Below are 27,000 nucleotides of genomic sequence, written 5' to 3' on the forward strand. Positions count from 1 at the left end.
GGTAGTGAGAAGCCGGGAAAATTCCTCGGCAAGTGGAAGAGGGAATCTGAGGCAGATAGCTGAACACAGTGAGCAAGCAATTTACAGCCAGATACAAAAGGTCACCTCCCAGGAGATAATATCTAGGCCTCAGTTGTATGTCAGCTCCAGGCCCCAAAAATCAGCAAAACCAGGTGGGCAATGCCAGGACCAACTGCATGACTAGACTCCCTACCCTGCCCCTGTCCAATCAGTGGAGACCATGACCCTGGAAGAACACACCTGGAGAACTGATGCATATTCTACCGAAACCTTCCCCTGAGACCTCCTCTAATCCATAAAAGAGATAAAAGCCTCAAGACAATGGACTCAAAGTATTCGCTCTCCTGGGGAGCAGCCCATGCCACTCCCTTTCCTTTCTTCTTCTTCCACTTCTTTCCTGACAGGCACAAATCTCCTCAGCTCTAGGCAGTGGGCAGCTGGCAGCTTGTCCCAGGCTGATTCCCTGAACCCGTCCCCAAAGCCCCCTTTTCTCTGACTTCCCAGTGAGCTAAGGCAAGCCCCACCTAGGCTCTTCTGTTGCTTATTCTATGCTAAGCTCTTCCTTGTTCACTGTTCCCAGCTTTAAAAAATGTATCCTCATAGTCACCTTGACTCGTGTTGTTAAATCTTTCCTAGACAAAGTCAAGAACCCACGCGCTACAAATGGTCCTAGACAGATCGACTCAGGGCCAGGCCCATGTCTGGTAACACTGGCATCAATCCACCCAGTTTTGCTGCTTTTCTGGGCCTGGAGCTGAAATACAACTGAGGCCTAGATTTTATCTCTAAGGAGGAAAGGTCAGGGGGTCTAAATAGCATGACCAGCAATTTGAAAGGTTAAGGAGTCCAAAAGGCAGGACCAGTGATATGCTAGGGGAGGACAGGTCACCCTGGGGGTGAAATCCTTGTTTTCCTAGTTGCTAGGCATCTGAGGCTTTCTGCCCCACCTTCCTTGCTTTGCTCCTGTCTGTCTAACTGCCTACCACAATAAGGGAACAGAAACAGCAGAGGGTGGTTTTTTATTTTAAATAGGGTGGCCAGGGAAGGCCATGTGACAAGGTGGCACTTAAGCCAGGACTTGAAGAGTGTAACAGAATGAGCCCCACTGACATGTGGAAAAAGATTCCAGATAGAGGGAGCAGCTGTTGCAAAGGCCCTGAGGCAGAAATATGCCTGGAGTGTTCCAAGAATAGAAAAAGGCTGGAACTGAGTGACAGTGTTGGGGGTAGGTGGAGCTGAACCCCCTCCAGCTTACCTAGTGCCTAAAATCAAGGACTCAAACCAGTATCCCCAGGACCTGATCCAACCATTGGGCCACAAAGTGTCAAAGGAACTGCCAACATTTACCAAGTCAGTTACCAACATTTTAAAATCAGGAGGTAACTTCATAAAAACCAACATTTCCAGCTTCTCTTGGTGGGTGATGACATCAAAACAGTGAAAAGGGCAGATCTCAAGGGATCGGTAGAGTGTAGGGCATCCTCGGTGGCACTGCAAGCAGCTCCTGGAAGTTCACAGCCACACCATCCCAAAGTAGCAGGTCTGGGCCACCTGCCAGTGAGGCAGGAGACAGCACAGGAAGAACTCTGACACTGCACTGCTGTCACTGGCCAGCATCTAGCATCCTGGTTGCCAGGAAATGTCTTTTATCACTTAGGTAAAATGAATAGTAAACTAAGGCAGGGAGGAGGAAGGAGACACGTCTCACATGCTAACTCAGCAGTCCTGAACCTGGTCTGATAATATTGCCAGGTGTTCCAACATCACTAGAAATACTATAATAGCAAGAAAGAAGTCAAGTCCTTGAAATTCTATGTAGCATTTCCACTAACTGAGAAAGAAAGTCTTGAAACTGTGCTTTCATCCCAGGGCCTGGAATATGAGAGAGGGCCCCCGGTGCCCAAAGAAGCCCATAAGAAAACTTTGGTTAATTGTCTACCTCTGGTCAATCTGTTTTACGAGGCAGTCCCTGGTGCTTACAGAAAGAGCCCATAAATAACTTTAGGAAACTGCCCCAATTTTAATTAACTGCCTCCTGTTACATATTTGTTTTACTACAAGATGAACAAATGGAGTCTGGAGCAAGATAAAGATTTGTGTTACTGAAAAGGGCCAAGGGGGATGTACAATATACTATTACTGAAAGGACCCCCCCACTAGGTTCACTATGCCCACTGCAAAAGGAAAGACATCTCTCAATGCCAGAGATTTCTGAAAAGGAGAGGAAATGTTTATTTAAAGCTATACAGATTTGAAGTAGTGACCCAGTGTCTTCATTAAAATATTAAAGTCTTGTAGGATACCCACAGATGCACACAGTCCTTTCTTCTCCCTCTGCCCTAACCCTGGGTGACGTATCTCAGGAAAAGAAGTAGAAGTCTATGATTCAGGCTCCCAGCATCATCAGCTGTGTCGCCACCAGGATCTTCAGCTTATCCAAAGCCATGTGGCACCTTCTCATGGCCCACCAGCAAGAGTCCTTTCACCCCTTTTCTTCCAGGCAAAGTCTCTCCTGCTTCCTAAGGCACATGGCAAAAGGGAACACCCCAAAGCCACGTGGTCCTCACTCTCACCAAACCTGTGGGCGTCCCCACTATGGCCAAAGCTGCATGGTTCTCTCCTCACTGGCTGCCAAGTCGGGGTTTAAATATTCATGCCAACCTTCCTCTGCACCTCCATTTACAACTCCTCCTACAATCATCAGTTACACCTGCCAGCATTCCTGTATTATTTCAGGTTTACTGGGCTGCCACAGTGAGTCTGGGCAGGTGTGGCCCCATGCAATGGAGCCAATTTTCTCAAAGCTCTCACACAGGTGCTGTAACCAGGGGGGCCTACCTCCCAGTTACATCTTGGGTGGAAGTCACTTCCATCCCCCTGGCTCATAGCATGGCCACAGCTATTTAACATATCTATGCAACCAGTTAAAGGTTATAGATATGTTAAATGACCATGCCAGAGGTTAGCTGCAAAGCCCTTGCTGTACAAAACAGCTCTGCATGTTCCTGCTCCATGTGTTCCTTCCCCCAACTCATACCCGTGGGGGGGGGGGGCAGACATCCTATGCATCTTTCTAATATTTCCCAGACACCTTGAGTTCTGGACCTCATTCCAAATCTCTATTTCGGCTCTGCTCTGGGCTACACCCTGTTACATTAGGGCTAACAGACCCCCCATACCTAAGTTTGGGTAGTCACATTCCCCCAGGAAAGCTGGCACCACATTTACCCATTAATCAACATGTAACTTTTTTCTCCTATCCCACCAACTATGTAAGTCCTCATGTAACAGGGCACAGCCAGGAGGGGGGCCCAAAAAAAATTTGGAATGGGGTCCAGAACTCAGGGTGTCCAGGAAATAAGATGTCCTCACCATCCCACCCAGGGGGAAGGGACAAATGGAGCAGGGCCATTGAGAGCTGTTTTGCATAGCAACAGTTTTGCAGCTAACCTCTGGAATGATTATTTAACATATCTATAACCTTTAACTGGTTTCATAGATACGTTAAATAGCTGTGGCCATGCTTTGAGCCAGGGAGAAGGGAGTGGCTTCTACCCAGGAAGTAACTGGGGGGCTGGTCCCCTGAGTTACAGCGCCTTCGTGAGAGCTTGGAGTTGATTGGCTCCACACCATGGGGCCACACTTGCCCAGACTCACTATGGCAGCCCAGTAGAGCTAGGAGAATATGGGAGTCCTGGCAGGTGTGATCAATTGTGGGAGGAATCAGAAATGGGGCTGCAAAGGAGGACTGGTGCAGGGATTTAAACACAGACTCGGCAGCCATTGAGAGAGAGCCGTGCCATTTTGGGCAGAGTGCAGGCCCCCTCTTTCCCAGGCGAAAGGGAAAGCCACACGGCTTTGCCAGAATGGAGATCCCTGCAGCCAGGTGAAGAAGAAAGATGTGCACTTTTGGTGGAGTGTGGACCCCTGCAGCTTTGGTAGAAGAGGCCCACACGGCCTTAGGGTGCTCCCTTTGGCCACGTGGCTGGGGAAGCAGGAGAGACTTTGCTAGTGGACTGTGAGAAGGTGCCACATGACTTTGGATTAACTGGAGATCCTGCCTGGATGGTGACACAGCTGATGGTGCCAGCGACCTGAAATACAGATGTGTGCTTCTTTTCCTGACTTATGGTACCCTGAATGAGGGCAGGGGGGAAAGGAAGTGCTGTGGGCGTCCATGGTTATCCTAAAGTACTTTGATATTTTTATGGGGATATCGGGTCACTACTTTAAGTCTGTACAGCTTTAAATAAATCTTTCCTTTCCTTTTCACAAATCTCTGGCATTGAGAGATGTCTTTCTTCTGGCGGTGGACAGACAAAGCCCAGTAGATATTAGTATACCGTCCTTGGAAGGGACCCCTGTTTTCTGCAACAGTTTTTGGCACCCCTGGGTAGGCCAAATATTGCCCCCCACCCTTGGACCTGTTGTTCGGTAACACTCAGAACAAAGGACTCTCTCTCTCTCTCTCTCTCTCTCTCTCTCTCTCAGGCTTGAGGTGATCTTGACTCCCAGGCTACCTGGCCTCAGGTTGCCCAGAGGCTTGCCACCCTGGTCTTCAGCGGCTCTTACATTTCCTACCCTGCTTTGCCCTGGAAACTTTGCTTTTCACCCCCTCACTCTACCTAGTCCTGTTCTCTTCCATGGGAACAGGTCACTAATAAACTGATTACACACTAAGGGATGTGCTGATCTGTAATTCTTTGCACATGTCAGCAAGAAGAGCCAGGTCTCCTCCGTCAACACCAGCACCCAGTCTTCTTTCACAGGTGCTGAATACAGACGCCACAGGGAGTGGTCCCAGAACCCCAGGAGGCCATGCTTGTCTGCCCACGGATCTCTCTGTTCCTGTCTTGCCCAGGAAGTAGGAACTTGGAGTATTGCTGTAACCACACCTCCCCAACCCACCAACCTGGACTCTCAGTCTCCAGCTGGGAAGGTGGGGACTGGCCCAACCAGATCCCCTCTCATGGGCCAGGGTGACTCTGGCTCCCACACTCCAGCCAGGCCCATCTAGGGCCTATGAAATTACCAGGAAACTGTGTATAACAGGGTGCAGCCAGGGGGCCCCATAAAGAGGGATTTGTAATGGGGTCCAGAACTTGGGGTGTCCAGGAAATATTAAAATATATATAGAATGTTCTCACCCCCACGAGTCTGAACTGAGGGATGGGACACATGGAGCAGGGCCATTGAGAGTCATTCCGCATAGCAACAGTTTTGCAAATAACCTCAGGCATGGTCATTTAACATCTTTGACAAAAGTCAAAAGACTGGTTTTACAGATACGTTAAATAGCTGTGGCCACACTTTGAGCCAGGGAGATGGGAGTGACCTCCATTCAAGTTGTAACTGGGAGGCAACTCCCCCGTTACTGTGCCTGTGTGAGTGCTTACAGATGACTCACTTCTTGCCCCAGGGCCACACCTGCCCCAACTCACCAGTTAGCCCAGAAAAGCTGAAAATATATGGGAATGCTGGCAGGTGTAGCCGATTGTGGGAGGAGTGGGAAATGGGGCTGCGGAAGAAGATTAGCACTGGGGTTTAAACCCAGGGGCGACAGCCATGCAGAGGGGGAACCGCACAGCTTTGGGGCTCCCTTTGCCACGCAGCTTAGGAAGCTGGGAAGCAAGATGTAGCAGCGATGCAGAGCTCTCTCTTACCAGTTTGGAGGAATGCAGGAGACACTGTGGGAAGGAGAGGGGTGAAAGGACTCTTGCTGGTGGGCAGGAGAAGGTGCCATGTGGGTTTGGATTGAGAACTGGAGATCCCAGCGATACAGCTGATGGTGCTGGGAACCTTGGGAGGCCTGCCAGCTGAGCACGGATCACTGGGAAGAAATGAGGGCAGCCTGAGCCACGGACTTATATTTCTTTTCCTGAGATACAGTACCCCAGACCAGGCAAAGAGGGGAAGAAAGGACTGTGTGTGTTTATGGGTGTTTTAAGGGACTTCAGGATTTTAATGAAGACATTAAGTCATTACTATAAGTCTGTATAACTTTTGAATAAATAATTTCTTTCCTTTTCACCAATCTCTGACATTGAAAGCTATAATTCCCTCGTGGTAGGCAAGGCAAACCTAGTACAGGGGGACCCCAGGAGAAGGGGGGTCCATTTGGTAATAGTATTTTCCCCCCACCCCCGCTGGTCCATTCTGTAACACATGGAAACATTCATAGCTTTAAAAGAACAATAGCCCTGGCCAAGTGGCTTAGTTGGTTGGAGTGTTGTCCTGTAGACCAAAAGCTGTGAGTTTGATCACCAAAGATCTTGGAAGAGAGCACATACCCAGGTTTCAGGTTCAATCCCCGTTGGGACGTGTACAGGAGGCAGCTGATCCATGTTTCTCTCTCACATAGATGCTTCTCTCTCTCTCTCCCTTCCTCTAACTCTTAAAAAAATCAATAAACATCAACATACTTCAGGTGAGGAACTAAAAAAATGAAATTAAAAATATTGCCCTTGAATATTAAAAACCAAAATTAATATAACTTTGATTCAGTGACTACAAAACACCTTACGGCACAGATGGCAAACACACAGCCCGCGGGTGAACCCAGCTTCCAACTGGTTTCATCCGGCCCCCACCTGGTTTTATCCAGCCTGGCACCTTGTTTTATCTGGTGGCAGCGCCAAGCTCCTTGCCCCTAGTTAAAGAGTAGTTACATTTTTACAGTCCTAAAATTACATTTGGCCCTTTGAAGACAACTGTGAGGCTTATGTGGCCCCTGGTGAAAATGAGATTGACACCCCTGCCCTATGGTCTTGCTTTTGTATTTTTATTCAACCATCCTGAAAACTTTGTGATGTTCAGAAACTATCTGTGGGTTTGATTTTTCTCATTTAGAAAGGATTCCCAGGACACTGAGAAACTACAGCCAATCACAGCTTCAGGAGGTTCTTCACTGCCAAAGGATTTAAAAAGTAAAATGAAGAGGAACTAGTTTAACATTATTACATATACAATATAATAAATATATATAACATATTTATATATAAACATGTATATAAATAAACAAGTGGACATACTTCAATAAAACTAAAGTCAAACCAACTTAGAGAACTCACCCTGAAAGAGATCCAACCCCTGATACGGTATAAGGGACTGCACTCACCTGACTCCCTGAAGACCCTCCCAGAGATCCCAGTATGAACACCTTCACCCATACATGGGGTGGGGGCTCTGGTCCTACCCCTCCCAGCATAAGCCCCAGCCTGAGCCCAGCTCACTCTTGGTTGTGGCACATTCCAGTCCAGCCCCTAGAGAAAGCTATGGTTGACCTGGGTTGGGTATAAGTCCCATTAGCACCTGAATATCCAAATGCAAAACCACAGTAATTATAGATTCAGGAGCCCTGGCTGGTGTGGCTCAGTTGATTGGAGCATCGTCCCACAAACTGAAAGGTCTTGGGTTTGATTCTCAGTCAGGGCACATGCCTGGGTTGTGGGTTAGGTCTCCGGTTGGGGCATGTAGGAGGCAAGCAATCGATGTTCCTCTGATGTTTGTGTCTCACATTGATGTTTCTCTCCCTCTCTCTTTTTCTCCCTTCCACTCTTCCTCTAAAGTAAATAAGCATATCCTTGGGTGAAAATATTTTAAAAGTAGGTTCAGGAAATGAAGCTGACAAGGTCTCTAATTGGTGGTCTTCCAGACTGAAACTGGCCCTCAGATGTGTTCTGTTTGACCTGCATAACTTTTAAAATAACCTGATTCAACTTTTAATATTGGAAACTCCACATAAACATTCAGGTTTCTGAATGTTTATTCAGAATTAAAATAACTATTGAAAATATAGTAGTAATTGGCTGAAACTGTGTAAAGTCTATCCTTTAATTTTTTAATTAAACTTCTGTCGAAGGTAGTACTTTTTCAGGATACGCGAGTGTGTCCCTTCCACCTCATCCTACAGTCTCCCATTCCCCTCCCCAGAAGCAATAATATTTTATTCATATATAAGTATATGCATATACATTAATTCCCATCACAACTGGTAGCACACTTCGCTACATCTTGCTTTTTTCCCTTAACAAGTTATCTGGGAAGTACTTCTCCCTATCCATGTGAGCTTGCTCCAGTCTTTTTGGTGGCTACCCTTTAGGCGGGACAATAGTTCTCCTCTTTTCCCAGTTGCCGCTGTACCTTATAATCTCACGCCCCTTCTGTTGCACGAGTTCATGATTACTGCCTGCTGCTCCCTTTAGAATCTGAGTTCGCAGACTGGGGCACAGGTGAAGGACACAGCCCGCCTTCTTCTCAGCCACTGCCCACTCAACCTTTATTGTTCTCTGATGCTTGTAGTTTTCAGACTTCCCAGCAGAGGGAGACACCACTCCACTCCCAGAAGACCACCAAGGCGGTCTTCCCAGGGACATTACAATCTCGAACTGTCTGGGCAAGAGATGCTACCTGCCCAGACACAAAGAGCCCTTCGCTGTACTGGAATCCCCATCAGGCCTCCTTTTCTTCTGTTTCTATCTCCACCCTACTCTCTCCCCCAATTTCCCCTGCTTTGACTGAGCCCCACCTCTGAGTGCAGGGATTGGCCCCTTTTGAATGGGATTAGCAGGAGGCCTTGTCCCAGGCTAGGGCCTGGGATTGAGAAGTTGCCTGAGGGAGTCACATAAAGAAAGCCAGGTAGCTGGGTGAACTTCCTGCCTCTCTACTGAGAAGGGGAGGGAGGATCCTGTTCTCCTGCCCCCAGCAGACAGCCCCCAGCAGAGGCTTGACCTCCAAAACCCCTTTCCCTGTCTTGCACTCCACCCTCCTGATAGTACCCTCTCCTTGGCCTGGTTCCTGCAGCCTTCCTCTCCACCCCTGTGGTGGTGTTGGGGGTCGCCTGGAGTCCAGCTGGTGGCCAGCACAGAGCCACCCTTTCCTGGCCCTGCCCCTCCCCATGACCCCAATCCTCCGCCAGCCACTCAAAGGCGCCTTGTTCTACATCCAGCCCCCAGACAAAAGTCTCTCTGTCTCAAAAGGCAGAATTCGGGGGGAGGGTGCACCCCAACAGGGACCGTGTGGGGGCCTGCACAGACCCCAGCCAGAAGGAATGCTATGAGGAGGAGGAGGGGTGGGAGAGGGAGAAGGGAAAGGAAAGGAGCCATGCACAGTGCAGTGGGCCCTGTGCGGAGTGAGAGGCAGCCCCCCATCCCAAGGCCCACTGGGAAGTCCCAGGCTCCTAGCACTCTTGGTAAGAGCCTGAGTTAAGGAGGTCTGACCTGGTGCTCAGGAGCCAGTTCCCAGTCTCTCTAGGGCAAAATGTGGATGACAGGAAAGGAAGGGGCCATGGTCTAAGGCCTAACAGCTCCACCCTCACTTTAGGACCTTGGTCATGTCAGCATCTTCTGTTGACCCTCAGACCAAGTCAACAGCAATAAGTGGCCAGGAAGAGGATGTTAGATCTCCCATAATTGCTGCCAATCAATCCCTCCTCCAAGCACAACACACAGTCTAAGTAAAAGAAGTTAGGATATTACATCCCTGGATAGCCCTCCTCCACTCTTCCACCGGACTGCCAGACTTCTTCCTTCCAGGTCCTTTTCTAAGGGGCAGGAGAGGCCCCATTGGAGGAAGCCCCCTCCTCTAACGTCAGAGATGAGGGGTGAGTTCCAGCCCATCTTATTCTCATTGAACCTCACCTGAGGCTGCTGTGACCTTGGACCCCAGGGAGCTTCCTGTCACTAGTGGGGTTGGCAGCAGGAACTGTCTCTTTAAGAGCAGGAATGGGATGAGAGCCCCTGTGCTTTAGGGAGTCTGACTTGTTCTCTACCTGCCCAGCTTTGCCCAGGTTTGCTTAAGGCGTGGCAACTGCCAATAAAAGTAGAGCTCAGGCGGAACCTGGAACCTTCGCACGGCCTGGGGAGCCACACAGGTAAGAGTTTGGGCCCCCTTCCCTCCACTGCTCTCTTTTAAAGACCCTAGAACCTTCCCCCTTCAAGGCCCTTTTCTGGGGAGTGGGCAGAAGATTAGTGAAAGCCCCTAATGAGATCCTCCTCCCATCATTCTCCTCTCAGGGGCTGGGTGGCCAGCTGAGGTGAGGAAAAGGTCCACAGGTGGGATGGGGGTATCTGGAGTAACAGGGGTATCTGGGTAAACAAAAGTGGGTTGGGAGTACCTGGGTGAATGGGGGTATCTAAGTGGACCATAGGTGGTTGGGGGTATTAGCAGATGGAAGATGATCGGGTAGACTCAGAGTGTCGAGGGAGTGGGGTCCTATAGATCTCAGAAAAGCTGGTTCCTAAGGATCTGTAAAGTAGGGAGTTGATTTCGGGGGAATGGGAAGTCATTCTGCCTGCCCGAAAGGCCTGGCCACCATCATGGAGAACAGAGGGGAGAGCAGAGGGCAGGTGGCAGAGACAGGAGAGGAAAGGGGTGAGGAGAGCCTCCTCCTGCAAGCCGCCTTCCTCTTCAAGTCTTACACCGACTATCAGTTTGGGAGCAGCTCAGAGCCTCTTCCAACAAGGGCCTGAGAGGAAAAGAGGAGGGCAGAACAGCTCCCAGCAGCCTGCCCCACAGGAAGAGCCAGGCTGAGAATGCTGTGTAGAGGCTGGAGCACAGCTGAGCCAGCCATCCGTCTCCCCTGAGCTGGGGGTGCTGGGTGACAGACACCTCAGAGGGGGGGAGTAACAAAGGCCTGTCAGTGGGCAGGGGACTTGGAGGATCCCAGGGAAAGTGGCTTAAGAGCTGAGACTCTGAGTTTCGGGTAACAGTATAAGTGTATTAAGCTTAGTTTGCAGGGGTTACTGCGTTGCAACAGCACCGTGGGTTAATCATAGTTCCAACTTCATCAAGCTGGGAAGATTGTATGTGTGAAGAAGTGCACAGAGCTGAGACCAGCACCTGCCATGGGTTGAACACTCAATAAGCCCAAGCTCTATTACTAGTACTAGTAGAGTCTCAGGGCAACACAGCCTCAGGAGGCAGTTTTCAACAACAGCAGAGCTTCGACAGACCTGAGCCCAGAGCCTTTGGGCTGCTGGGCCCACACACCCAGTCCAGACTGCCCCTAAACTTTGTGAGTTTCTAAATACCATAGTAATGCTCCCCCAAACTACAGGTCCTCTCCCTGAAACAGAAACCAACTTGGGTGGGTGTTTCATGGAGGGAACAGAGAGAGAGAGGTGGGGGGTGTTCTCCCCACCTGTGGACATGGGTCCCTGCAAGGACATAGCAGGGGCTGTCAAATGAGCTTTTTTTTAAAAGATTTTATTTTATTTTTTTAAGATTTTATTTATTTTTAGAGAGAGGGGAAATGACAGAGAAATAGAGGGAAAGACACATTGATGTGCCAGAGAAACATTGATTGGCTGCCTCTCACATGCCCCCAGCTGGGGACCTGGCCAGCAACCCAGGCACATGCCCTGATTGGGAGTCAAACTGGTGACCTTTTGGTCCATAGGCTGGTGCTCAGTCCACTGAGCCACACCAGCCAGGGCTCAAATGGGCTTATTATTAGGGTTGGGAAGGACATATATTAAAGGGAATATCATTAAAGAGAATATATAACAGATGACCTCCAGGGTTGTTGGGGATTAAATGAGTGAAATCCCAGGAGGGGCATTTGGCAGTGCCCAGTGTGGGGTAGATCAGAGCAGGTGTAAGCTCTTGCTAAGGTTATGACAACATATGCTTGTGGCCATGGGGCAGGGGCAGGGGCAGGGAGAGAGCAGGGAGAGTGGGGTCCTGTGGATCTAGGGGGATGCACAGAGACCAGGTGCTTATCCCAGGCACAGATGATGGTGGAAGGGTGGACTAACCCTGACCTGGGGAGGACGGAGGAGTCCTCTTCATGCTGAGCAGGGCTCCCTGAGGAAGAAGGAAGAGTTTGTCACCAGGAGGAGCTCGGCAGGGGATGGATTAGAGCAGCGCCTGAAACTGGGGTAGAAACAGAACCAGGTACTGAGGTGGGATGGGCAGAGGTGGGGCAGAAATGGGGGCCAGGGGTCAGGGTGGCACAAAAGATGAGGTTGGGGTTGCAGCCAGGCCAATTCTTCTCCCAAGTCTGCCCTCTCACCACCCCAGCCTTGTGTTCTCTCCCCCACATGCTTTCCTGAGCAGCCTGAGGTCTGCAGAGTCTAGGCAAGGCAGACAGGCTCTCAGTTGTCTATAGGAGACACTCCCAGGAACCAGGCTTTCTGCCACCTGCCTTCTAACACCCCATTTCCCAAAACACCCTGAGGCCCTGAGAGTCCTTCCTGAATCAGGGGCAGTTGCTGTAGAGACAGGCGTGGTTTAAATCCCAGTTATGGCAAGGTACTTATTGGAGCCCTGGTTTCTCAATCTATAAAATGGGGTTAACTGCAGGCAGCTTCCCTCTCATTTGGTTGCCAGGACTTCATACCTCATGTCTATGTCCAGTCAGTTATTACTGCGGCTCCCTCTGAGTTCTCACCTAGCCCCCACTGCACTTTTCAGCTCCTTGTCTCTCAGCCTTCAATGTCAGCCTTTCTGCTCTGGGGTATACTGTGTACCCTGGGTCGGGTGTGGAGGAGGAGGGGATTGGGAACCAGAGGCCCCATTGGCATCCCTGCTAAAGCTTGGCCCTCCCCTGCACCCCTCCAGGCCAGCACTCCATCATGCAACAAGTGGCCCTGAGCCTGTTCATCCTCCTGGCAGGTGAGTGCTGTCCCCTGAAGTGCCTTTCCCCTGAACCCCTCAGCTGAGTGGCAGGCAAGCCTCACGTGTGTCTCTCTTGTGTTTTCTGCCTCCCCTGTGGGTTGATGACTGTCAGGATAGCGCCTCCTTGAGGGAAGAAGTGTCACACTGGTGATTTCAAGAGATCACAAAGACAGGCCCTCTCACAGCAGCAGCTGAACTGGCTAGAAAAGTCCAGTCTTGATGTCTCATAGATGAGATCAAGAAAAGGTTCAGCCTTGTGCTGTGTCTTTCATGCCTCCCTAACACTTTGTTACAAGGGGTAACTGGGAATGTAGAGGTTATGTAACAAGTTACCAGTGACTCCGTTTCCTTATCTGTAAAAATTAGGACCATAATAGCACTTACATAAAAGTCACTGTGAGGATTAAACAAGTTAGTATTTGAAAAGCACTCAGAACAGTACCTGTACGGAGTAAACACTGTTTGTTTGTACTTTAAGTGTAATTTAAAATTATTGATCTCCCTTTAACCAAGAAAGAACAGAGCTCAGGTCCAGAGCTCAGGCAGCCCACTGCTTCTAACCAGAATTCAATTCTAGTCCTTTGCTTCCATTGTATTTCTTTTTATCTGTTACATCAAGCAAGATTGGTATTCCATTTAGGATAGTGATAGAACAATGTATTTTAAAATAAAGTCTATTTAGTTTATAATTAGTAAGTGGCTTTAAAGGCAAGTGGTGAGCCAATGCCAGAACACACAGAACAAGGAGATGAGCTCTGAGGACAACTGGGCACCAATACCACCTGTCATGTGGACAAGAACACTTTATTTCTGGAGGAGGTATGGGTTAGCCAGGTGTTTGGAAACATTCAGCCAAAGGGTGGCCTAAAGCCACCATATTAATACCTATTTCAGGAGGCAAAATGCTGGCATGGCTCTCAGGTGTGGGGCTGAGTGGAGGGAGGGTCCGCACTTTGAGATGGGACATGTTGGGGCAGCTGGCTTAGGGCCGGACCCCTGCATCCTCAGGAGGCAGGGAACTGTCCATCTGGGGACCTTATCCCTGAGGCCCTATGGACCTACCTGCCAGTTTCACTGAGGCCAGCACCGCCATCTCCTCTCCTTCCCCAATTCTCCCACCAGGCCTGCCTGCACTGGAGGCCAACGACCCAGAAGGTGAGTCAGACTATACTCTTCTACCAGTTCCATCTCAAAATTCTCTCCTGAGACCCCTGCATCCCAGCTGTTTTCCTGGATTCATGTTCTTTTTTCTTTCCTTTCAGATAAAAACAGTCCTTTTTACTATGGTAAGAGCTGGTGCCCCTCCCTTTGCTCCTCCTACCCTCACCCCTCATACTATTTTGTACCAAAGGTCCCACAGAGAGCTGGATGAGGGTCTGATGTGGGTGAAAAGGGGGCAAGAATCAGACTGGACTGAAGCATTGACCAGTAAACAGAGTGAGTTAAGGGAACAAGACATGCCACCCTAGTCCTTGGGAAGATTCATGACTATCCAGCAAGAACGGTTTACAAGAATCAAAGGACAGTTCATAAGATGGTGTTGTCATGGTTTAAATCAAGTCTTCTGGGAGAAGTGCTGACTTGAGAAAACTTTCTGGAGGAGCTGAGCTATTTGATCCAAATCTTTCTGTGGCCTCCAGATTCCCCACAATCTGCTCTAGGCCACCCCTCTGTCATTACTCCCTCTTCCCCACCTCACTGCTTCTGCTCAGGCCACAACGACCTCTCTGCTGTTGCTGTGACTCAGTGGACACACTCCCAGCCTCTGGACTTTCATATCTCCTGATCCCTCTGTCTGAAATATTTCCTTACACAAGCCCCATGCCTCCCTTCCTCACCTCCTCCCTATGTCTCTGCTCATGTGGGGCCCCTTAGATCGCCCTTTCCTGTCTGTTCTCCCTAAAAGAGTTGCCATCTGACTTTCTGTTCCCTGGCTCTGCTTATTTGTCTTCATTTCCACCTGATCCTACATTAAATCTCTTATCACTTGCTCACTTGCTTGTGTGTTAACTAAATGTGAGCAAAGGAGGGCTGGGGTTTGTTGTCTGCACTGCTATATCCCCAGCGTATCATATGTGCCCAATATATCTTTGTTAAGTGGATAGGGGCTTGAATAGAGAGGACACCAGCTGGCATTGAGGGCCCTCTCTGGGTTTCTCCTAGACTGGCAGAGCCTCCAGGTCGGCGGGCTCATCTGTGCTGGGATTCTGTGTGCCATCGGCATCATCTTCCTCATGAGTGAGTGGAGGAACAGGCAGGGGAGTGGGGCAGGGAAGTGCCATGGGTCCCCTCTCTTGACTGTTCCTCTCTCCCCAACAGGTGGGAAATGCAAATGCAAGTTCAACCAGAAGCCCAGGTGAGATTGGTTCCCTGTGTGTGCCTTCCTGTCTCATTCTGGACAGACACTTTTCATGGGTGAAAGAGAGAAATCTTACAGAAAGAGACCAGGTCTCCAGGCTCTTCCCTGGAGAATTCCTGCCACTAAAACTTCCTAGGTTTATTCTTCAGAGCTGGAAACCCTCAGAGGGCCCCAAATCTTGAAATGCTTTGGACCCCAGGGTGGTACAACCCTATGATGGAAAAATAGTCCAGAAGCTAGGTTAAGGAAAGCTGAGAATCTTCTAGTCTTGAGGGAGAGGACAAATGGAGAATATAAATCTTACCACTTTTCTTTTCTCAGCCACTGACCTGGGGACACCCCACCTCTTATCACTCCAGGTAAGACAGGGACAGATGGGGCTGAGGGGAACATGGGATGTGAGGTGTGTGTGTGTGCAGGTGCACTGGGGAGGAAGATCTCCATCCATTCTCACAAGCTGACCCCATCACCTCTCCCAGGCTCTGCCCACAACTGTTAAGGACTGATCCACGAAAGAGCACAGAGGGCCTCTCTCTTTCCCTATGTCCTGATTCTGCACAGGAAACTCACTCCAGGATGGAATCCTCCCTCCTCTTCTCAGAAAGCCTTGCCAGGCCTCATCTCACTTCTCTGTGGAGGGGTCTCTTCATTAAATTTTTAATTTAAAATGATCTTCCTCTTACCCAAGCAGTCTTGAGACTCCCTATGTGTGCTTTGGAGTAGGACTTGGGGTGGGGGGCAGAGGGTGGATATGCACTGGAGGCCACCACCGAAGCTGGTGCTGAATCTCTCTGTTATGAAAAGCCCAAAGGCCTATTCCCTCATGACCTGGTGAACGGCATGGGCTTTTTCCTCTGCCTCCATGGTCTGGAGAGCCACGGGTGCAATTGAAAATTTTCTAGTAGTCAAATAGGGGACATTGTGAGAGTGAAAGGGAGCTGTAACCAGAATAAGTGCCGGCACATTCAGGTGGACACTGGGTACTCATGTCACGGTAGTTCATGCTGTGACATGAGTACACAGCTAGCTTATAATAGTAAGACCTCTATAACCCTGCCACTCACCTCTGAGACTCCACTTTATTACTGAAGACCCTTCCTAATACCCAAATGTCCCTAAGGGACCTTTAAATAATTGTCCATGATAACCCTCATAATATGGGATGATGGCCATATAGTGTGAGAATCTCCAATGAGCCTCAAACTCCCTTGAGACTCCCCAAAACCCAGTAAGACCTCCAAATCTCCCCAAGAGCCACTTTTTAAAATGTCTAAAACCCTTCAAAACACTCAAAAAGAGACCCCAAGAAGAGACCCACAGTAAACTTGTGACCTGTCCCCTGATAATGCCCTTATATCCCTCGAATATACCATAAGTACCCCCATAATCACGAACGCACACTCCTTAGACAACTCCAGAGGCTCACTTCAGGAACCACACCCTCCGTAACACTGCTCCTGGGACACTGCCCTCCACCCATGTCACCCAGCATACACTCTCCCAATGATCCCACAACAACGAGTGGCGCGGGTGCCCAGCGCATTTATTGATTTCAGAAACCTTCTGCCTTCACCCCTGGCACCCACCGGAAAGGGGTACCCGGGTCTCCCCATAATAACTTCCACTTTCCCTCCCATTCCCCTCCTCGAACAAGAGGAAAACAAGCTGGGTTTCCTCCTTAGCAGCAGGCATGCGCACAAGCAGCAAAGGAAGTTAGCAAGCCCAGCAGGGAAACCTGCCCAGCAACTGATGACGTCATGGGGGCGTGCACTAAAAGCGATTGGCCAGATTGAGAGGAAAGTTATCTCCTCCTGAGTGCTTTAACAGGGAATGGGAAGGGTGGTTTGACGGTAAGGGGGGCTTCTAGACCTCATGGAGTTCTGCACATTACCCCCACCATGATGCTGCATGCTCCAGCCTGAGCTCCCAGATCACCCTTGGTGGGTGGGGGGGGCGGTTATTTGCAACACAGCAAAGCTGTTGCTTTAGACTGGAAGGACAGCTCTTGCCTTGAACTTGGCCTGTGGCCAGTATTTCTCGAGACCAGCCATAATCCTATGTGGGGCCAGGAGGTCAATCAAGAGGCTGCTCAGAGGCCTAAGATTTCCCACACCAACCCCTTCACCAGCCATGTCCAGGGTCCCATCCAGTGTCAGGCACTGAGATCTAATTCATGAAGCTGGTAGATCTGCGTGGGGCCCTTGAAGCAAGCAGCAAAGAGGAAGTGTCTGCCAGCCAGAGTGATGTGGGCAAAGCCCCGGGGGGCCACCAAAGCCGGGGGCCCCAGCTCCTGCAAAGGTTCCAGGAGCCCCTTGTCAGGATCAAGGTGGAAGACCTGGCTGAAGGCAAAGTCGCTGCCCAGGATGGCCAGCTGGTCCTTGGCGATGAGCAGTGGCTGGAAGACATGGGCACCGCGTGATGGAAGTTGCTGTAGCAGGCGAAACATGGAGCCATCCCAGCGCATGACCTGTGAAGTGTGGTGGCAAGTTAGGGCCTGGGATCCAGGATGGCCAGGCCTGCTGGTAGTGTTCTAGGCTTTGGGGAACTTGGAAACTGCTTATAAACAGGCCTGTAGTTTCCCCAAACTCCTGCAGCTTTCTTTTCTTTATAGATGTCTCCACCAAGCTACTCAGGCCACATTCTTGGCCCTTTCTGTCTCCCACACACATCTGACGTAGAATTCATCAGTAATGGAAATCTGTCGGTTTTACCTACTATGGTATATATTGCTCCAATCTCCTCTGGTTGCTCTCCAACCCAGCTGTAGTCACTTCTTCCCTGGTTACACTATTCCTGTCCCTGTGCCCACAGTCTGCTCCCCACACCGACACTCTATGGACATCTGAGTCAGATCAGTGCCTTCTAGGCTCGGACTCTCCCCCTGGCTATATCTTACTCTGAAAAGAGTGCTGGGGGACATCAGCCTTGGGGATTCAGAGTGGTGTTGTGGTCAAATGCAGTGAGTCAGAGTTACAGAGCCATAGTTTGGAAGTAGAATCAGAACCTCAGGCCAGTGTCTATGTTGGGGAATGGGGAGTAGTCTAGGGTTCACAGTCCTTGAGGGGTCAGCCTTGAAGTCAGTGTTGGGGTAGGGTCAGGCTCATGGATCAGCACATTAGATGGGGTCGGAGTTTGAAGATCAGCCTGTAAGCCTGGGTCAGAGTTTAGAAGCCAATGTGCAAGTGGGAGTCAATGCTGAACTTTGGGTGGTCGGTGCTAAAAAGGCAGCCCTTGAGTAGGAGTCAGCTGTAGGTCAGGAGTGGCTTGTGGCCTCTGCTGCCCCTCCTACCTGGTTGGGTCCAGGCTTACCATGGAGTCCCCAATGTAGCGTGTGAGGCACAGGAACACATCCCTATTGGCCTGGAAGTGGCGCGTAGCATAGACATCCTCAGCCTCAGGGATGTCCGTGCGCCTTTCGAAGCGGCCCCCAAGCCAGTGGAAGAGCACCGGCCGCTGTGAGGCTGAGGCCAACAGCAGATGAGGCCGGCCATCCAGCTCGAGGACCTCAGCATCTGTGTCCCGGTGCCAGGCATGGAGGCTCTGGCGTGGGTAAAAGCCAGGCCCGTCTCGGCACAGCAGTGTGGTGCTGCCTGCCTTGGAGGCATCGACCACCAGGAAGCAGGGCTGCCCATCTAGCCACAGGAGCTCGGCATCATTGGGCCGCAGCAGCCGCTTCGGGGCAAGGGCCTGAGTGGGGGCCAGGCGCAGTCCAGGGCTGGGCCGGGACCACAGCTGCGAACCTCCCCACAGGCGGGCAGCCAGCACAAAGAGGCGCAGGCCCAACACCAGAGGCTTACAGGATACCACCGAGGGCGCTGTTGGGGAGTCACAGAGCGAGAGGCAGGTCAGGCCAGCTGGGCAGGGCAGGCCTGAGGCAGGCTACTAAGCAGGCAGGAACATGGGAGGGGTGCTCACCGGACAGCTCTTCCTCCGCCCGGAAGCACTGCAGGCTGTAGTCCCAGGTGAGGATCAGGCAGCGGCCAGCAAAGGGCTGTGCCAGGACGACGTGGGGTTCCCCCTGGTATGAGAAAGGCTCCACACCCAGCGCCGACTCTCCAACTGTCTGGAACTGGGACAACTCTGGGGGTGGCAGGAGAGAGTCAGGTAGGCCCAGGGGATCCCAAGGGACCTCAATGCTGGGCCTCGGTCTGGGCATCTCTGAAATGAGGACCATCACGGTGTTCATCTCATAGGGACACAGAGAGGAATCTTTTTAATTTATAGCTGTATTAACTCAAACCAACATGATAATGCTTTATTTTTTAAGCTTTGTGGCATTATCAAATACTTGCTTAGAAACATGTTTATCAATTCATTTAACTTTACAAAATCTCTGTGAGGTAGATTCTGTTATTCCATCCACTTTACAGATGTGCAAACTAAAGCTAAGAGACATAAGTGGCCAATTGTCCAGCAAAGTCCATCCTCCCCATCTTCCATGAAATAGGATTGTAGCTGGGCATGAATCTGCCCAGCCAGAGGCCACGTTATCCCAGCAGTCCCCCAGCAACCCCCTCCCAACGTTAGGTGTGACCATGTCCAGACCAAGGTCCCAATGGAACAGCAGCAGAGTGGTGGGTGTAAAGCCTGCCTCAAGTGCATGAAGGGGGCTCATCCCAGACTTGGTCTCCTTCCCTTCTCCCCAAGAACTGGTAGATGGACCTGCCACAAGTTGGTGTCAACCTTGAAAACCAGGACAACACCCAGGGGCTGCTCCACCTGCCTGGAGTGCATAGCTCAGACCCTTTGTCTTCTTTAACTGATGGCATTTTGAATCTCTTTGTTACACCTTAATGTTTGTGGTAACAATGTACCCAGGTCACCCAGTATCATGGTGGTAGAGCTAAGCAGTTCGTGCCAGGTCATACTACGTCACTCTATGTGCCAGACCCTGTTTCTAGGTGCCAGAGTTGAAGCAATGATCCAAACTGCCAAGGATTCCCACCCAAAGAGGGGCCTTTTAAAATGTCCATCAAATTATCACTCCCTGCTCAAAACACACCACAGCTTCCCACAACCTTCAGGGGGAAATCCATTCTCTTTTCTGTTGCTTTCAATGTCCTGTACAGTGAGGCTCCTGCACCCTTCACCTCCCTTGTGTCGTTGCCTTCACTCACTCCCCCAAGCCAAACCTGCCTTCTTCTGATCCTCAAGCATGACAACTCTACGCTGCCTCAGGACCATGGCACATCAATTCCCTCTCTCTGCAATGCCCTTCCCATTGTACTTCACTCAGCTGCCTCCAGATCTAATGCCATCTCTTCAGAGAAGACTTCCCAGACACCCCATGTAAGGTAGGAACCCCCCTGAACTTCCCCATCACTCCCTGTGTTTACCACAACATGTAGCATACATTTATTCATGCAATGTTTTATTTAATGTCTATCTCCCCCCGCCAGCACTCTGAGGCCAGGGCCCAGGGCTATCTTGGTCACCCCAGTGTGCCCATTGCCTCTCACTGGGCTGGGCACAGAGTGAACCTTGGTGAATATTTGCTGAATAACTTAATAAAGAATGACACTTAAGTTAAATACTCTTGTTCTATGAGTCCCACGGACCTAAAATATGTCACACTTAGATGATGGTGAATATAATAATAGCTATTATTATATTAATAGCCTTCAAATTTGAACTCAAATGTTCACTTCTTCAGGAGTGGCTGGCCCTCATTCTGGCTCTTGGCTCCCACAGCCCTGCAGGCTCACCACCTCCCAGCCCCGACCACTCTGTGCCACCCCCAGCCTGGCCCAGGTCATTCTGAGCTATCAATCTCTGCTTTCCTCTGGACTGTGGGTTCTGTGGGGACTAGACCCAGGACTTTCTTCATCACTGCTATGCCCTCTGCATTGTCCAGTACCCATAACAGTACGAAAATAAATTTATGAAAATGTGAAATGATCATAGGACGCACTTTAGAATGGCCATTTTTATATTAATAACAGCAACAACAAGAATGAACATTTATAAGGGCCTCCCATCCCAGGCCCTGTGCCAACTGCTCTGCACTTGTGGACACGTCACTGAATTCTCAAAGCAATCCTGTGTCACTGTTTATTACTTCCATTTTACAGAGAGAAACTGAGGCTCAGGGTTGTGATGCTGTTCCCTCAGAGGCTCACAGCCAAGAAATGGCAGGAAGCAGGAAGTGAGGTGAACCCTCAGCCCTGGCCACTGTCCCCCTGATCTGTCCACCCTGGCCACTGTCCACCTTCTTCTGGGAATCCCTGTGGTCCCCCTCCCACCCCACAGGGAAAACCCCCACCTATGGCTCTGCACTTGAACATCTTGGGGTCGAGGTGGCGGAGCTGCATGTGGGCCAGGGTGGTGGGGCCGGCGCAGGCTCCGGTCCCCACGCTGGCGTTCACGCTGGGCATCCACTGCAGCAGCCAGAGGACACGGCAGTCACACTGGAACGGGTTCCCACGGAGGTCCCTGGGGCAAGAGCCAGGGAGGGGCTGCCACCCGGCTTCCACCCCTTGGAAGCCATGCTCCCCACCCCCTCCCCAGGCAAGAGTTCAGGATGGAACCCCACAGGTGGTGTGAAAAATATGAACCAGTCCCGCTGTACACATTGTGCCCACCCAAAGTGGCCACAGATATCCCCTCCCTTCTCAAACATTCACACCACCCGCACCCAGTTTCCTTGAGCCTCACACATGAGTCAGGGTCTCCAGGCCTCGGAACAGGAATCTGGGGAGGGTCTCGAGGTGGTTATTGGCCAGGCTCCTGGTGGAAGGAGAGAAAGAGGAGGGACTGTCAGCAGCTACTGGGACACGCTGGGTCTGGATGGTGGAGTGTGGGGTGTGTGTCAGGGTGGGCTGGGGCAATGGAGGAGTGAGGCCTAGAAGGCACATACAGATGTGAGAGTGAGCGAAGTCCTCTGAGAGCATTCTTAGAGATGGAGCCAATCTCATTGTCCTCGATGAAGCTGTGGAGGGAAGGTGGGGTGAGGGGAATTTTCTTGTTGTGGTCCCACAGTTTTTAGGGGAACTCACCCCATGGAAGCCATAGGCCACTTGAATGTGCTGAATTCTCCCCTTACACTTGGCATAATCTCAGGGGAAGCCTCCCCCAAAACTTCTCACTGAGGTCCCAGTCTACAATCCTAGCAGCCAAGAGCCTGACCCTGTGGCCACTGCCAGTCTCACGATGAATGCCACCCCCACCATCACCAGCCATGTGCCACTGTGCTCACCAATACCAGCACTAGCACCGATCTCACCACCAGCACTTCCACCATGATCCATTATGACCAACACCCATGCTTCTGCCATTGCCATCAACCCCAGCACTAATAAGTGCCATTATCACCAACACCACACTGTGCCACCACCATCACCAACACTGCCACCCTCCTCACCGACACCAGCATTACCACCCACTCCCACCATCAACACCAGCACCAAGGCAATCATTACCAACCTGGCACCAGCAACACTAACAGCTTCATCAACAACACAGCCTTCATGATCATTACTGAAATGGCTGCTGCCATCATCATCAGCACTGCCACCACAATCACAAGCACCAGCACTAGCAGCAGCATTGCCAACACCAACAACATCAGCATTGTCCCCAACACTCCCCTCTTCACCCCCCCAGCACCACTACTGCCACAGTTCGTATCCACACCAACACTTCCACCGTCACCACCAAACCTAGTACCAACAATATCTTCCTTACACCAACACTAACACCCTACACACAGCCATCATGCTCACCAACACTGATACTGACACTAGAATTACCAAAAAATACTACACTACCACTGTGTAGTGTAGTGTAGGGTGATAGTGATAATTACCACCGCCACCAATCCCTCGGACTTCATCATCAGTGTCACCAACAGCTCCGTCACTGTTGGGCCTGCCATTCTTATTAACATCGTCCCCCCTCCATTATTCTCAGTAGTGTCCCCACTTCCTTGTGAGCAGCAGCAGCAGCAGCAGCAGCAGCAGCAGCAGCAGCAGCAGCAGGGCCATCTTTATCACCATCCTCTTCAACACCAACATCAACACCATCACCAACATGGTCATACTATCGTCACCACCACACTAACTCAGTTATTTCCTGTTAATTTGAAACATTTTCTGTCTCTGGCCTCTTTGCACCCTCCCTGGACTTCTGTAAGTCAGGCAGGGCCAGAAACAGTCTCAGGTTATCCAGGCCCTTTGTGGGTCTTCAAGCAGAGAGCAGTGAGAGGAGCAGGCTGAGATTACACAGTTGAGCAGGAGCCCTGACCCCACCCAAGAGTCTAGGCCCCTTGGCTCTCAAGGAGGGATTGACCCTTGTCCAGACACTTCCTCCCCGGGGCAACAAGCCCCTACGTCCCCTTATTTTGGGAGCCACAGAGGGGCCCCTCCTTCCTCTCTCAGGTCCCCAGTCTGGCCCCATCCTGTGTCCTCACTCACAGATACTGCAGATGGGACAGGCCCGCGAATGCATCATCCTCAATCACGGAGAAGGAGTTGAATGTGAGGAGGCTGGTGAGGGAGCAAAAAAGAAAATTTTCGAGAGTTGCTTCCCCCTATCTGACATTTTAAATTGGCCCCCACCCTCATCTCACCTGGGCACGGTCTCACCCCCCCACACACACATGCATGCATTTGATGTGAGTAAATGTGTGTATACAAATGCTTTCACAGACATACACATATGTGCACATCCAGCCCCACACGTATGTGCATGAACGCCCACTCCCTAGAGCTCGTTGTTGGCTCTGCTGGGCCCCACTCACAGCAAGTGCAGTGATGGCACTCTCAGGAAGCTGCCGGTCTTCACCTGGGTAGCTCCAGTCCTAACAAGTGAGCTGGTGACATGGGCAGTGGTGGGTGAGGAAAAAAACCACTTCAATGCTCCAGTGTCATCCCAGAACTGTCCCCTGTCTGAGGGACCCTGGCATGCCACCCTGGCCCTGGATGTATTTTCTCTATATCCTGGGGAGACAGACATTTGCCCGCCTCACTTGGCAAGGATCCTGATGGCACCCAGCCCACCCCCTGGCAATCCCTTCTCCTAGCCCCCTAATGCTGCTGCTGCCCTTTGGAATTTTCCTTCTGCTCCCTTTCAAATGTCCCCTTTTGGGCATCCCAACATCCTTTGCTGCCCACCTTCCAAGATCCTGACAGACACCTTCTTGGCCCCATGTCCCTAAACCCTGAGGTCCCAGAACTCCCATCCCCACCTTTAGGCCCCCAAAAGGCCTAGCACTCACAGTGACAGCAGGGTCGGGGAGAAGTTCTCGGGCAGGTCCGGGGAGCCTTCACAGAGGGCACTGTCTTTGGAGCAGGAGCAGCTCAGAGGACATTTTCCCTTTGGGGGTCTCCAGGACACCCCCATCCTGACCTCAGGCAGCAGCAACAGCAGCAGCAGCAAAATGCCTGCCCCTCCCATTCCCCCTTACCCCCACTGAGGCACCAGCTTCTTCCTGCCCACCCAGTTCTGCCCAGACTTCAACCACTACATCTCCCATGCCAGGGAATCCTCCATTCCGCCAGCTGGCACACTCTGCCCTGGCTTCTCGCTTCTCTTTCTGTTCTTTCTTTCAGTCTGTCTTTCTCCCTGTATCTCTTTGGAGTCTAATTTTCTGTTTATATCTCTTTCCTTGTTCTCTCTCTCTCCCTCTCTATTTCTTACTCAGTGAGTTAGTCTATTTCCCACTCTGTCTCTATTTCTGCCTTTGTCTCTTTTTCTGTCTCTGTTTCTCTGTTTGTCTCTCAGTCTGTCGGCCTCTCTGTGGTGTGTGTCTCCTTCTGTCTTTATTTCTTGTCTCCCAACCCCCCTTTCCAGCTCTCTGTATGTTTCTGCCCCTCCTCCCACATCCCTTCTCCCTAGAGGTTTGGGAAAGAGACTCAATGAGCACCGGGTGTGCCCAAAAAGCTGGGTAAGAATGAGGAGGGGGTTCAGAGGCCATAGGAAGAGCATTGCTGGGGAAGGGACTGGATGGCCCCATGGGAGGGGAGGAGTCACCAAAGGCTGAAGCTGCCCTGGCCACTCCCTTCTAACCCCCTACCCAGATTCCCCGTTCAGGGAGTGAGGAGGATGTCCCCAGGGTGGGGATCAGATGGCTCTGTAGTCAGGAAAGGGCTGGGAGGGGAGACCACTGCGGGGTCTGGAGTCACCTTAGCTACTCCCAGACAGCCCTCACCCGGGGCAGCAGGACCCTGTTGGTGGCGCTGTCAAACAGGCTTGGAGGGGCCGTCTCAGGTCCAGCTGCTCCCTCTGGTGGCCATACTCGGCAGCGCTACCCTGCCCCAAACTCACCTCTCTTCCCAGTTCAAAATTAACCCCTTGAGTGCCCACTGCCTACTGGGGGTAGAGTCAACCCAAGAAAAAAATGATGATATGCCACCCCCTTCTACAGCATTGACTCTGCACCAGCCCCTGTCCTGAAGGGCAATCTATTAGCTCCTCTGACCCCTCCACAGCCTTCTGGGGTTGATACTATTTTATGGCTATTTTACAGAGGGACATACTGAAGAGAGAAGTCAGGTAATTTGAGGTTTAGAATACCCAGAAAGGACAGAGCCAAGGCTGGAGCCGAAGCACCAGGTCCAGGGCCTCTGCACATGATTTTGCATTATTTTTTTTAGAAATAAGGACTCATGGATACTGGCTGTTTTTATTTGGACTAAGCTTTTAGCAATTTGGATAGATTTTGTCCATTAAATAAGAAAAACAAATAAATGGCACTTGTTACCGAACCCCCAGTAGTAGTAATAATGCTTACTGGGTGCCTGTCTCTAAAGGAATTCACTCAGACTTCACAACAGCCTCATGAGATGCATAGTATTACTAATTCCCACTTCATAGATGGGGAAACTGAGGCATGAGGAATTTAAATAATATTTCATGGCACTGGACAAATCTAAACCTAACCACTCACCCCTGCCATTAAGTAAGATGCACAATCTCTTTCCTTCTGCTGCACACATCCAAAAAACTCGGGAACAAAGAGCTAAAAGTTCAGGCCAGGTCACAAAGGTTTTGGTTCCAGGCCCAGTTCTGTGTGGATTTAGGCAAATCATTCAGCCTTCCTGATCTTCTTCTGTCAAATGGGGCAGTTATGACACCCATTTCCCACATGTGTCAAACATTCAGTGAGATGATGGAGGCCACGCTCCCAGCTTGATGCAGGGCAGGGTGGGCAACCCACAGAGGTCAGTGGGCTTGGGGTGCACTCTGGGCCCAAGCACATGCCTGCATCTAAACAGCTCTGTGATTTGAGCAAGGCTCTCAGGTCTTGGTTACCTCAGCTATAAATGAGGGATAATGAGCTCCTTTCAGGGTTTTTGAAAACATAAATAACTCAGTGCCAGGGCACAGAGGGGACAGATAGGCCTAAACCACACAGTATGCCCAGCCCGGCAAGGCTCTCACCCAAGGTTATAATGAGAAGGATGACAAGGATGATAATGATAGTCACTTCCTGTGTGCAAGGCTTTCTTCTAAATGATTTACATAGATCATTTCAGATAATTACTCCAACCTTTCTGTAAGGTGAATACTATTATTATTTCATTTTACAGAAGAAGAACCTGAACCACAGAGAGGTTAAGTCATTTGCCCAACATCAAACCACTAGAAAGTGGCTGAACCACTGTACTCTGAAGCAGCTGGTTCTATGAAGGGAGAAAGTCGAGGCTTAACTGGAGCTGGCTAGGTGTCCCTTCCTCACTCACCTCTTTTCTCCTTGTCACCCATCCCCAGTGCAACATAAACATCAGACTTATTATTAACCAGGGACTGCTGGTGACCTTGGGGTGCAGGCCTGGGGGCGGGAGTGGGGTTGGGGCAGAGACTGAGGGCTCAGGCACACAGGGATGAGGGAGCCTTTCAAAGCCTCTTGGGTCCTCTGAGGCCATGTGCACACATGTATGTGTTTGCCAGGGCTACGCCTGTGCCTTAATGTCAGCATGTGCACTGTGTCCTCTGGAGCCTGAGGTCTGGGCCTGCTTCTGACCTCTTTGACTGAAAGGGGGGCAGTTAACCACCCCTTAACC

At 50.7% G+C, this 27,000-nt stretch overlaps 2 protein-coding genes across 2 annotated transcripts; one reads left to right on the forward strand and one right to left on the reverse strand.

Annotated features, from left to right (window-relative positions):
• The first annotated feature begins 9,477 nt into the window (after positions 1-9,477).
• Positions 9,478-15,669, forward strand: FXYD3 (FXYD domain containing ion transport regulator 3). The gene is given in 9 exon segments (XM_053667600.1): positions 9,478-9,622; positions 9,799-9,892; positions 12,583-12,636; positions 13,762-13,794; positions 13,902-13,925; positions 14,803-14,877; positions 14,959-14,995; positions 15,320-15,357; positions 15,478-15,669. Coding segments are annotated over 7 exon segments (267 nt in total). The 5' UTR covers positions 9,478-9,622; positions 9,799-9,892; positions 12,583-12,596; the 3' UTR covers positions 15,498-15,669.
• Positions 15,670-16,411: 742 nt separating this feature from the next.
• Positions 16,412-24,857, reverse strand: LGI4 (leucine rich repeat LGI family member 4). Its single transcript, XM_037129497.2, has 9 exons — positions 24,213-24,857; positions 23,736-23,807; positions 23,410-23,481; positions 21,855-21,926; positions 21,653-21,724; positions 21,261-21,430; positions 18,914-19,078; positions 18,308-18,813; positions 16,412-17,465 (listed from the first exon to the last, which is right to left on the reverse strand). Exons 1-9 carry the CDS (start codon positions 24,389-24,391, stop codon positions 17,151-17,153), a joined length of 1,623 nt encoding a protein of 540 aa, XP_036985392.2. The 5' UTR covers positions 24,392-24,857; the 3' UTR covers positions 16,412-17,150.
• Between the last annotated feature and the right edge of the window lie 2,143 nt (positions 24,858-27,000).

This window comes from Artibeus jamaicensis, unplaced genomic scaffold (assembly GCF_021234435.1).
Source record: "Artibeus jamaicensis isolate MK-2021 breed Jamaican fruit bat unplaced genomic scaffold, CSHL_Jam_final contig_470, whole genome shotgun sequence".
NCBI classification, from domain to species: Eukaryota; Metazoa; Chordata; class Mammalia; order Chiroptera; family Phyllostomidae; genus Artibeus; species Artibeus jamaicensis.

What these genes read in the sequence shown, in the direction of transcription:
- LGI4 (XM_037129497.2), bottom strand. Translation starts at nt 24,391, where the DNA reads ATGGGAGGGGCAGGCATTTTGCTGCTGCTGCTGTTGCTGCTGCCTGAG. An exon ending in CTTCGCTCACTCTCACATCT is followed by an intron (nt 21,725 to 21,854) that starts GTATGTGCCTTC and finishes TCCTTCCACCAG; the next exon opens with GAGCCTGGCCAATAACCACC. An exon ending in CTGGAGACCCTGACTCATGT is followed by an intron (nt 21,431 to 21,652) that starts GTGAGGCTCAAG and finishes CTCTTGCCCCAG; the next exon opens with GGACCTCCGTGGGAACCCGT.